Here is a 12,654-nt window from a genome sequence, read left to right as displayed (position 1 = left end):
TTAATTCCATCGAACTTATAACTTTGTGAGAAGACGTAGACAAAGTTGAGAGGACGCGTGTGATTGGAACGAGTCGATGTGAACTAATGAGAAGACACGTGTTGTATATGAGATGACAAAGAGATGACTGACTAAGAAGCCGGCGTCACGGCGCTTCTTCACCGCCGAGATGAGTTATGGCGAGTCTGCATTGAGCGACAACTGTTGAGTGTTCTGATTGGGCAGATTAATTCCCAAACATTTCCGCCCGCCATCAACAACGAAGTTGATGATGAGTTATGCTGCCTTGTGAGCGGCCACTGGGAGGACTGCGAGCTTGGGATCAGCCTGGTGAGTGTTGTGGTAGCCGTCTTCAGCAATACCACCCTGGTGAGTCCATCCTCCTCTGGCAGCAATTTGAGCACCCTAGCTATGGGCAATTTTCCTGAAGGCAAACGCTCATTAGTAGGGAGAACGAGAGAACCTACCTTATTCTGGTTGAGAGCGTGATGCCACTTTGAGATTGCTTGTAGTTGTTGTAAATACTGAGTTGACCACATGCGCCAGAAATGTTGAACTCGTTGTTGGATGAACTGCCATCTGGAGAGCCGACTGGCTGAGATGTCTGAGAGTGAGCCTTCAGGAACAGCATTGAGTGCCGTTCCGATGAGAAAGTGCCCTGGTGTGAGCACTGAGATGTCTTCTGGATCATTGCTGAGTAATTCGAGTGGTCTTGAGCATGAGCGGTCCAGCTTAGTCAATGCCTGTGTGAGAGAACGGGCGTGATGGAGTGACTCACGCCAGAGGTAGTTGGCCCATCAGTTGCTGAGCACGGATCTCCCTGTAACGAGCACACATCACAAACCTGAGAACATATGACTTCACTGGGGCTCTTCCTCCGATGATCCAGTAGAGTTGTCTGATTAGTGCCAGAGTCGACTGCGAGCTTGGCAGCTGAGATTGTCTTGAGAGCACTGAGATTTCTTCTAAGTAGTACGCCGATTAAATGGCCTTGACCCAAAAGAGTCGTGAGTCTTCCATGCTTTTAGCTGAGATACAGGCTGCTGGTGTCGAGTCAAGCTCTCCTGAGAGCCTCTTGAGAAATCTATTGCAGAGAGCTGTAACTCGGAGCAACCTTTTGAGCAATGAGTATCGATGAATGAGATCCCAATGATAATTCGGAGAAGATCGTACCGCGTGATGTGCAACACGAGCACGAGCTTTTTCTGCACATGTGTCATCAGGAGTTGTATTGATCTGAGCTGGCCATGATGCCACTGATTGAGAGAGCCATGGTTGTCCCGTCCACCATAGAGAGTGCTTTTCCAGCTGATCTGTGGTTATCCCACGCGATGCACAGTCAGCTGGGTTTGATGTGCCAGGCACATACCTCCAATGAGCGTTCCGTGAGAGTTCCTGAATTTTGATCACGCGGTTGCGTACGTAATCTTTCCATCTTGATGGATGAGCTTTGATCCATGTGAGAGTTACCTGAGAGTCCGTCCACAAGGTTGTCTTATTTATGATCATGTTTAGAGTAGCGCAAACATGATTTATGAGCGTGGAGAGTAGCAGCGCTGCTGAGAGTTCTAACCTCGGGATGGTTAGCCGCTTGAGAGGTGAGACCTTCGTTTTTGAGCAAATAAGAGAGACCTTGGCGCCAGTGGACGACGAGTTAACAACGAGATATACAACGGCTGCCCTTGCGAATTGCGATGCATCAGAGAAGCCATGTAGTTCAACAGCTGAATTAGAGAGAGTGTTGAACCAACATGGGATAGAGAGCCTGGCCAGGCTAATGAGATCTTGTCTGATGCTGAGCTATTGTGAGATGAGCTGTTCCGAGAGTGGTTCGTCCCAGTCGAGATTATGCAACCAGATAGCCTGAAGAAAGATCTTAGCCTTAATTATGATTGGAGATGCGAAGCCTAATGGATCAAAAATTTGTGCTACTTGTGAGAGGACCAGACGTTTCGAGTATCGTTTGGAGGGAGAAGCCGAGATTGTTGAGAAGTCAAACCTGTCCTGTTGAGGTGACCATCGAATACCAAGGATTTTGGTATCGCAGTCGTTGAATGAGATGCCTGAGGTCTCGCCAAGCTCAGACGAGACCTCTCTCAACAGTTCCTGAGAAGTAGAGTGTCACTTAGCCAGCGGGAATCCGCCCGCATGGCAGAGCCGTATGAGTTGTTGAGCAGTCTCCACGAGCTGTTCTACTGTGTCGGATCCTCCGAAGATGTCGTCAACATAACGCCCATGAGTGATCGGTTTGACAGCAAGAGGATACTGAGAGCCTTCATCTTCAGTAAGCTGAAGGAGCGTTCGTACAGCCAGGAACGGTGCTGATTTGGTTCCATACGTGACTGTAGTGAGCTGAAAATGAGATTCCTCCTGCTTTTCATTCACCCACACGATGCGTGGCAGATCCTGGTCATCTGGATGTATCTTGATTTGCCGGTACATCTTAGTGATGTCAGTCGCAAAGAGATACTTGAGTTGACGTATCCAAATGAGCAAGTCAAAGATGTTGAGCATCAGATTAGGACCAGCGTGCATGATGTCATTGAGCGAGTGACCAATGGAGCTGGCACTTGAACCGTTGAAAACAACCCTGAGCTTCGTGGTGGAGCTGTCTGGCTTAAGTACCCCATGATAAGGCAAATAGTAATGTGGCCTTCTACCAATTGAGATGTCATCGAGCTTGAGCATGTGCTGAGATTGTTCATACTCTCGCATGAACTGAGTGTACAATCGGTCGTACTGAGTGTCTCTGCCAAGTCGCCTGAGAATTCGTTGGAGCGATCGATGAGCTGTCTGATAAGAATCTCCCAGGACTGTTGGGGGCGATTTGAGAGGCATCCTGACGATGAAACGCCCTGTTGAGTCCCTTGAGTGAGTGGTCTTGAAGTGGAGCTCACACTCTTGCTCCTCAGGAGTAAGCGATGAGTTGTCCGATGATGGAGGCTCTTCTTGGACCTAGAACCGTGTCAACAACTATCGCAAGGACGAGTTTAATACCTGAGAGCTGCCGAGATGAGTTGTCCTTGCAAGCGTGACCGGTGCCTGAATTGGGCCTATGACCAACCACCCAAAGATTGATAATTGAGCAATGGGAGTTCCTGCTGAGTACCTAATGATATTAGGCCTAATGAGTTGGCCGTAGAAGTCTGCTCCGATTATGACATCTACTGCCCTTGGAACGAGAAATTCTGGATCAGCTAGAGGTAAACCCTTTAGGTGTGGCCATTTGGGTTCCTGTTGACTCTTTATGGCCGGCAGGATGGTGGTAACTGTCTTTAACACGTAAGCTGAAATTGTCACCGTGAGTGGTCTATACTTTAATTAAAGGTTGAGCGTGACAATTCCTCTTGTTTGAGACGTCCGTGTTCCACCGACACCATAAACGTCCAGCCTTGTGTGCCTTCGTTGTAACTTGAGCTGCTGGGTGAGCTTTTCTGAGATGAATGAGATTTCTGATCCAGGGTCGATGAGCAGACGAACTTTAGTTGAAGAAGCGGCTTTGACGACTATTGCTGCTGCTGTGGCCAGCAATGTGAGATGACTGAGATGGGCTGAGTTGGACGTGAGATGATCGCAACTCTCAAAGAGCTGCTCTGAGCTTCATGCTTGAGAGGACTTGGATGAAGGAGCGGGTGTGCTAGACACCTCCTGAGCGGTCTGATGGTCATCTCCTGATGGTTCGAAAACGATTGAGAGGTCTGCACCATGCAACAGGGTATGATGGTAGTTGTTGCATGATTTGCAATGCATTGGCTATTGCACCTCCTTAAATTATGCCTGCCTAGGCAATTGCAACACAGACTTCTGTCCCTGATCAACCGTACCCGCTGGTTGACCGAATAGCTTCGCATCTTTGGGCAGATCGCGATGTAGTGATCTTGCCCACAACAGTCACACAGATATGTCGTTCGTGACTGAGCAGGACGAGAAGTCTGATGAGTAACAGGCCCTGATGAGCTGACTGGGGGCTGCTGAGAGGCCTGATGTGAGCTTGTCCGAGTAGTCTTAGCCCCTTTTGGCACATTAGGTTGAGCAGGCGTGGATGAGGATTATATGGTCTCCAATGTGCGGGCACGAGCGACCAGAAATTCGGTGAGCTGGCTGAGTGTCGGAAATTCATCTGTAGATGCAAGAGATGTCTCCAACCTCTCGCGAGTGTCCTGATCGAGCATTCCAGTGAGCAGAGTGACCATGAGGCAATCATTATTGCTCTCCACTGTGAGTGTTCTGAGTGCCTGAGTGGTCTCATTAATGATGTTGACCATTTTGGTCAGTGAGGTGGCTTGGCGCCTTTGCATTGGTTTGAGGTTGAGCAGCCTTTCTAGATGTGATTTTATTATGAGACGTTTTTTCTCAAACCTTGATGTGAGCAAGGTCCAAGCCGAGTCGAATGATGAATTGTCAAAAGTGATGTTGGCAACAATTTCGTAGGCCTCACCTTGCATCGCTGACTTTAGATACTGGAATTTCTCCAGATCACTGAGATCCGAGCGGTCTGCTATCACTGAGCTGAACATGGCCTTGAAATCAGGCCATTTCCGGCAATCTCCACTGAATGTTGGCACTGTTAATTCAGGAAGCCGGGAGCGGGCACGAGCACCATCTTCGGGTGAAGGAGTGGGCTGAGTTTTCTGAGTGAGCTGTTCCTTAAGCCGACCAAACAATCGTTTTGTCTTTATCATCAATTTCGTTTTACTGATGTTGACCGTTTTAGTGAGGTATGGATGTCTCATTTGGTTGGGAGGCCAATTACATACTAGTTGAGCGTACTCTTGGCGGAATGACCTATGCAGCTCCTCTAGCTGCTCGAGCAACATGTTCACCTCTGTCAGGGTGATCGATTCGGATGGGTCACCAACCTGACTGAATATATCCTCTATAGACACAATGATTTCTCTCTGAGCCTGCACACGTAACGTGAATTCTGTACTGAGTGCCACAGGCGATTGGCTCCTGGACCGGGTACCTTGGCCATGAGTGGACGTGGATTGTACCGCCAGGCTGGTCGGTTAAGCTGTCTGAGGGATTGCTTGATCATCACCACTGCTTGTGGTCTTGGCCTTTTTTTCTTCATCCCGCACAAGCACCATTGTGATGATTAAATGAGAAGTCTGTAGTGATAGTCACTGTTTAATTGAGATCGCACTGAGAATCACTGATAATAAGTAGTGCCAATGAGAGAACAATGTCGCGATAGATAACGGCACTATTTAGTAAACACCGCGAACGAGATGACGATACCCGGCTACTCGGGAGTGAGAGTGGGGGAAGTATCCGCGGGTCGTGCGAAGCGAGTGAGACGACACGTACACGCAAGAGGGATGGCTTTATCCCACCCTACTCGAGAGTGAGAGAGAGGGGCGGCTCACGCGTCACACTAACGCGAGCGTGGCACTATTTCTCGTGACGTAAGAGCGGGCGTGAGACGGCACTACGTCACGCGTAGCCACACAACTTGAGATGGAACTATTTCGCGCGAAACTAAGCGACTGAGATGGCACTACTTTCCCGAACAAAGGAAATGAGATGACGAAATATACCGCACACAATGAACTTTACCGAATTTTTATAAATCTGCGCTGCAAATGCTCGATCCGGCTCGAAGGACCAAATGTTGAGGAAATGAGTAGGCTAAATGAGTAGAACGCCGAGCAATTGCAGTGAGTGGTCAGATTTATTTAAAATGCATACGAGTACACCGCGTGTCGGTTGAGATTTAAACTGAGTGGCCGTTGAGCAGACTACGTTCCGAACTTATCACTGAGAAAATTATACTGAGTGGACTTGAGACGGCGTGATTATATTAATCACTTTTGAATCGGACGATGAGGATTATATTAATATCATCGAACTTATAACTTTGTGAGAAGACGTAGACAAAGTTGAGAGGACGCGTGTGATTGGAACGAGTCGATGTGAACTAATGAGAAGACACGTGTTTTATATGAGATGACAAAGAGATGACTGACTGAGAAGCCGGCGTCACGGCGCTTCTTCACCGCCCAAAAGAGTTATGGCGAGTCGGCATTGAGCGACAACTGTTGAGCGTTCTGATTGGGCAGATTAATTCCCAAACAATTACCTTCTTATGTTTTGGTCCTTGTTTTTTAGTACTGCAACTGAATAATCATTAAAAATGCCAAAAATTTCTTTTGGTTACTAAGCACTTGTAATCACATGGCAACGTATGGTATTTATTTAATATAGCCTGTTTTAGACTAAGCCTTGAGTCATTTAGGAGCATACAGTCAAAGATGATATGTTGGACTGATTTGACTTCACCACAGCTGCAAATATCAGTGTATGCTAGGTTAAGACTCTTGAGTTTCTGTTTAATATTTCCGTGTCCTGTAAGGAGTTGGACTATGAAATGGTTATGTTTTATCCATTTTGCATTTAACCTGTTTTCTATATTTTCATAGAACTGGAATGTCAGCCTTCCTTTCTGGCTATCATTCCAGTTCTGTTGCCATATTCTTACTGTTTCTTTTTTAATATCAAGAAATCTTAACTTAGTTTCACTTCTACTTACAGCATCAAGTGCTTCGAATCTTTTGAAGAAGTGCTGAAATGACAAGTTTTTACGTAGATAGTAAAGACTTGCCTTTTCAGCTTGTTGCAGTCCTATGGGAGTTGCTCCTGCTATCACGCAAAGAGCGTCCGTAGATGTTGTTCTATAGGCTTTAGTAACCCCAATTAGAGCATATCGTTGTGCTTAACTCAGTTTCCTGTTGTGGTGGGTACTGAGTTTGTCAGCCCAGCAAACTGCAGCATAAGAGATAATTGGTAAAAAGACTCCCTTGTACAATGATCCCATGATAGAGTTTTTTAGACCCCATGTACTTTTTTCAACTCTGGCAAGTTGACTGAAAGTGGCCTTACTCTTGCTACAGATGTAGTTAACATGTGGGGTTATGTTCATTCTTGTTCCATATGTGACTCCCAAATATCGTGATTTTGAAACCATTCTTAGTGATCTACCTCCAAGTTTGACAGTTGGTGGTCTTCTTATATCTAAGAAACCTTCAAGAAGAATCATGCGAGATTTTGTCACTGATAGTACTAGTTTTTGTCTTGTACACCAGCTATTCAAGATTAAATGTAACCTCATTTGCCTTAAGCTCAAGAGCTCTTCTGCTATTTCCTTCCACTATTATTGCGATATCATCAGCGTATGCAATAGCTTCGTTTCCCGTATTAGAGATTTCTTCCAGAACATCATCAAGGATGAGGTTCCACATAATTGGTCCTAATACGGATCCCTGTGGGAAACCTTTGCTTACAACTTTCGATATCTGAATAGTATTAGTTGTAATTCTTGCTACTCTGTTTGAAAGGTAGCTCGTAATTAGGTTATATATGTTACTGGGGCAATCTCTGCGCTTAAGATTACTGAGTACACTAGGCCACCATACACCATCAAATGCACCAGAAATGTCGAACATGAGGCCAATGGCATACTTATCGCTTGTTTGATGCACAATGTCTCTTAATTTTACAATTGCATCTTCTGTTGACCTGCCTGGCCTGAAACCGTACTGTCTAGTCGATGCCAAAGGGTGTGTATGTGGTATTGTCTAGAGTCTTCCAGCAATAAGTTTTTCCAGAATTTTCCCAAGTATTGGAAGTAAAGAAATAGGTCTGTAAGATTTTAAATCAGTTGCTGGCTTGTCCATGCTTTTCCTCAGTATCCTAATTACCGCTATTTTCCATTATTTGGGAAAGTCCCCTGATTTAGGCATTCGTTGAAGAGATCTTGTAATTTATTAGACAGTACGGGCATAGCTTTCTTTATCATTTGTGATTCAATTAGATCGTGTCCAGGAGCCTTCCTATTGCCTAGTTTTTTGATAGCATTCTGTACTTCAGAAACAATAAATAGCGGTGCGTCTTGTGTGTTTGGTGCCAGAAGTGTGTCACTTCTAGTAATAATGTGCCACTCTGTTTCATTGTCAACATTATCATCAGGAATCATGTTATTGAGCAGTGTTTCCATTGTGTCTATAAAGTTTTAAGTTTGTCTGCCACTTAGATTAATTGTTTCAATGACATTTTCAACACGGATTTTGTTTCTTTGAATTTTATACACAATACTCCATGGTTCCTTATTTCCAATATCAGTGACAAACTTCTCCCAACTTTCTTGTTTTGCTTTTGCTATGTTCTTTATATATTGGTTTCTTAGTCTTTTATATTCCTTTTTATGTATTATTTTTAGTCTATTGTTTATTGTTTTATTATATTTTCGTCGGGCTCTTTTGACTAATTGTCGTAGATTAGTTAGATCACTGTTCCACCATGGGGCAGACTTAGAAAAGCGTTTCTTTTTCGGAATACAAGTTTGCACTGCTCGTAATAATGCATGTTCAATTTTATTTGCAGCATCTGTTGCACTAATAGTATCTTCATTGTTAATTGTATCCATGATGTTAGTTAAATTTCTAATATGCTTTTCCCAGTCTGCTTTCTTGGTAATAAATCTATCACCTCTGAGACTTATGACCTTATCTGAGGCTAAATGTTATTTTAAATGTGATAAGGTTGTGGTCACTTGTTGTTTCGCCGTTGTGTATCTTCCAATTAGAAATAGAGTTATTACAGCTACTGCCAGCGATTGTGATATCGATAATATCCTGTCCTCGTGTATTGTCAAAGGTGAAGGTTTCAGATTCTTTGTTGGCTATGTGTAGTTGGAATTGCGATAATAATTCTTCAAGTGCTTCTCCTTTTTCGTCTGTACATTTACTAAACCAAGATGTTGACTTAGCATTTGAGTCTATGCAAAATATAATGTTCTTCCTGTCCAGCACCATTAGGATATTTTCCAAGTGAAGTATATATGGATCAATATCCTCACAGTGTTGGAAATATGCACTAACCATGTAAAACTTTAAATTGTCAATTTTAATCTCGACGCAAATTATGTGGGTGTTGCTTAATTGCTCAATTTTAATAACATCAATTCTATTGTTAAAAATCACTATTGCCGCTTTAATATTATTAGATGCTATAACATTTGAGAATGTTTTAGTATCTAGTATCACTTTAGTGCATGTTCCCATGCCTGCCACCTTGTTATGATACGAATAAGGTTCTTGGACAGTAAGTATGTCTATCTTGTGCTCAAATGCTAATTGCCTTAGCTCATCTGATACAGACTTTGAGTTTTGCGCATTGATTTGTCCTATCGTTACAGTTTCCCTAGTAACATATATTGTAGAGTTACTTACCATAATCTACTCTTTGGATGTAGCTGGCAAATGCAATCTTATATGCTGGGCATTCTACTGAACGCGATGTGTGATTGCAGGGTTTTTCTGCTCTTTTGCAGTTGATGCATGTTGGGTTCTTTTCCTTAGCTTTGCACTCCTTGTAGTTGTGTCCATCACATCCGCAATGTCCACATGTTTCGGTCTTAGCTTTGCAGTATTTCGACACGTGACTAAAGGATTGGCACTTGTAGATTCGGCTTACGACGGTATGGTCTCTGATCCGTAGGGATAGCCATCCAATGTAAACCTTATCATTTTTTAGAAGGTTATTCCTCGCATTAGGTGATACCTCTAGGATCACGTTGACATTATCAGAGTTTTTGCAGTCTGATCTGTGAAAAATGGAGATCTCTTCAGCAAATTTTCTTTTTGACAGGTCCTCCATATTTTGTTGTCTGAGTGCATCGAGAAACTCCTTATTACTCATTTCTTTTGGTACGTTTTGTACGATGAGCATTGGTCTCTTTTTAGATGGTACACCGGTTCGTAAGCCAACCTGTTGCCATTTTTCAGAATTGATAACTCGTTCCAGATTTTTTTTCGTTTTGGTCTCGACAAGAATTCCGTTTTTAGAAATTTTCTTTACATTGCAAATTTTTAGTTTTTCTTTGGCAGGTGCTATATTAGCCATGACCGTTTTTTCGTCCCTTCGCTAGTACTAATTTTGCTTTTTATTGTTGGGTAGATTGCAACTACGTGTCTGGTTGTGCTTGTATTCTTGCTTACTTCTTTTGCTACTGCCGGGATTTTAAGACGGTCTGCGTAGCTAGCTGATTTTGTCTGCGTGGTATGGTTCTTCTTTAACTCGTTTATGCTTGATGTTGCTGTAAGTATGGCCTGTTCCAATTTTTGCAGCTTATCATCAATAGATCCTTCTATTGGCTTCATTTTTTTTTCATTTTCATTCTCCTCTTTGAGTTCCAAGATGGTTTGGAGCATAGCAGAGACATTGTTTTTTATTTCAATGAGATCGTCAATGACAATTTCATCGAATTCTATAGGTTTCAGATTCCTCTCAAAACGTTTGAAACTTTTTATTTTTTTTCTCCATCTTATTTTCCGATTGCTTTTTCATCGGTTTTTTTGGCACGTTGCCTTCGCTATTGAGCTCTTCGTCACTTAATTCTTTTCGTTTTTTTGCCTTGATTTTCCAAATGGTCTTTTCATCAGCAGTTTCCATTGCTTCGACAGACTTATTCTTCAATAACGGGAATACCATCGTTTTTACTGGCTTATTTTTAAATTCAGTCTTAACTATGGAGCGCTCTGATTGGCTGCTTGACATAGGTTTGTTCAAACCGGACAGTTTCGCACTGAGCCGCAAGGCGGCGCACCACTCGCGCGGGATAAACTTTTGACCGAAAAGTTATCGGCTGCATAGTAGTCTGAGAACACGAATATAGTTTTTCGTTAATGTTTCTCTTTTACTACTTCAACTAATATAAATTTATATATCAGTTTGTTCAGAATTTTTCACACTTTACACTAATTACAAAGTTCTAATTAGTAAAAGCAATATTGCACAAGTTTCCACTGGTAAAACACGGAGCGACGAGGAGTCGTCCTACACACTTTCATCCAGGGGGCGCTAGAGTCCCTACCCAATATCCTGGCAAACCCTCCGCTACCACCGTCTTGTACCACACGTTGTATTTGTACTCCAGTATCTTCTCCCATCTCTTAACCTGCTGTCGCCTTCTTTGCCTCTTTTCAATCTCTTTCCACCTTTCCACCACCTCCACCCTGCCCTACGCTATCCTCTCTTTTAACTTTATCCTCTCTACTTCCCACTTTGACTTCTGTACTTCCTCCTCCCTTTCTCTCTCCTGCGCCTCCTTCCAACACTCTCTCGCCAGCTCACTTCCCTCTCCTCTCCTTAATTTCCCCTCGTACTTCCACGCTCTCTTCGCCGCCTTTATTTCCAATTTGTCTCTTTTCCCTTCTTCTCTTACCATGTACCCTGGTGTCCTCCAGTCTACTTCCATAGTCCACCTCAAAAATCTTTCCTGCACCCCCTCGATCTCCTTCTTCTCCTCCCACCCCCATATTTCAGCTCCATAACTCAACACCGTCCACACTAGCTTGTCAAAAAGCCACAGCCTCCTCACTCAATTCTTGCCGAACATCATCTTCCCCAATCCCAACATCTGCCTCATAGCAACCCCTGCCTTCTTCACCCTCTCCTTCACGTGTGCCTCTTGACCTCCATTCTTTCTGAACACATAGCCCAGATATCTAAATTCCTTAACCTCCTCTATTCTCTTCCCCTGCCAGTTCCAATCAATCTCTCTATTTCTTCCCCCTCCTCTCCTAAATCTCACAATCTTTGTTTTCTCCACACTGACCTCCAATTTCTTCTTATCACAGTATCCCTCCATTCGCCTCAGCATGCTCTCCATCTCCTCCTCCCTTTCCGCCAACAACACCACATCGTCTGCATACGCCAGTGAGCAAATCCTCCTCCCTCTCACCTTAACCCCTCCCCATCTTCCTTTCAACAGCTCCTCCTTTAAGTCTGCAATCAGGAGGTTAAAGAGCATCGGGCTCATTGGGCATCCCTGCCTGACCCCTCTTGCCGTCCAGAATCTATCACCCCTTCTCCCCCCTGCTTTCACCCTACTCGCCGTCTCATTCAACACCTCCTTCACCCTTTCTCTGAGCCCTTCTCTTAACCCTCTCTTCTCCATCCCACGCAGCAGCACCTCCTGATCCACCGAATCAAAAGCCGCCTTGAAGTCCAGGAACGCCGCCACCAGCTTCCCCTCTCCCTCCTTCCTTGTCTTCCCACCAGATAATTCAAAACATATATATTGTCTATCGTTCCTAGACCTCTCCTAAACCCTGTCTGGTTCTGCGGCACCAGCTCCTTCCTCTCCACCTCCTCCTCTATCCTGCCCGCCAGAAATGCTGCGTACACTTTGTACAGAGACGGCATGAGTGTTATGCCTCCATTGTCCGTCACCTTCTCCCCTTCTCCTCTCTTCACTATCGGTATTATTAGGCCCTCCTTCCACTCCTCCGGCCAGCCCTCTCCTCTCCACACCTGATTACAAATTGCTCTAGCTATCTCTAACCCCTTTCTTCCTCCTAACTTCCAAGCCTCTGGAATGGCCACATTTTTCGGTTGGTCGGTTTGGTTTGACTTACGTTGTTGATCTTCTGCAGTTTTCCTTCTTGAACCATAACCTTTTTGAGTTCCTTTTGAGTAACCTCTACCTCTGTTAGCGTTACCCCTGCCTCTGCTTGAGTAGTTTCCCCAACTGCTACTGGAACCACTTTGTGTGTTTTCCTTGTTCCCTTTATAATTGCTGGCTTGTTGTCCAGACCAACAATTATCTGTTGTATAGCCTGTCCTTCAACAGTTCCAGCAATTTTCCTTTAT

General features: G+C 44.2%; 1 protein-coding gene across 1 annotated transcript; it reads right to left on the bottom strand.

Annotated features, from left to right (window-relative positions):
* Window positions 1-2,121: 2,121 nt before the first annotated feature.
* LOC149031706 (uncharacterized) lies at window positions 2,122-4,024 on the bottom strand. Its single transcript, XM_089175111.1, has 4 exons — window positions 3,825-4,024; window positions 3,563-3,765; window positions 2,998-3,287; window positions 2,122-2,955 (listed from the first exon to the last, which is right to left on the bottom strand). Exons 1-4 carry the CDS (start codon window positions 4,022-4,024, stop codon window positions 2,122-2,124), a joined length of 1,527 nt encoding a protein of 508 aa, XP_089031237.1.
* Window positions 4,025-12,654: the final 8,630 nt, after the last annotated feature.

Source organism: Polistes dominula, unplaced genomic scaffold, assembly GCF_049000335.1.
Source record: "Polistes dominula isolate Pdom_NZ unplaced genomic scaffold, Pdom_raw_medaka contig_327, whole genome shotgun sequence".
Classification (NCBI taxonomy): domain Eukaryota; kingdom Metazoa; phylum Arthropoda; class Insecta; order Hymenoptera; family Vespidae; genus Polistes; species Polistes dominula.
The sequence above is the reverse complement of the archived record's forward strand: the minus strand, read 5'-3'. Positions and strand labels throughout refer to the sequence as shown.

Coding starts and splice junctions, on each gene's coding strand:
- LOC149031706 (XM_089175111.1), bottom strand. CDS start 4,024: ATGTGCCAAAAGGGGCTAAGACTACTCGGACAAGCTCACATCAGGCCT. Junction 3,766..3,824: donor GCTATTCGGTCAACCAGCGG/GTACGGTTGATC, acceptor GCATAATTTAAG/GAGGTGCAATAGCCAATGCA. Junction 3,288..3,562: donor GAGAGTTGCGATCATCTCAC/GTCCAACTCAGC, acceptor TGACAATTTCAG/CTTACGTGTTAAAGACAGTT.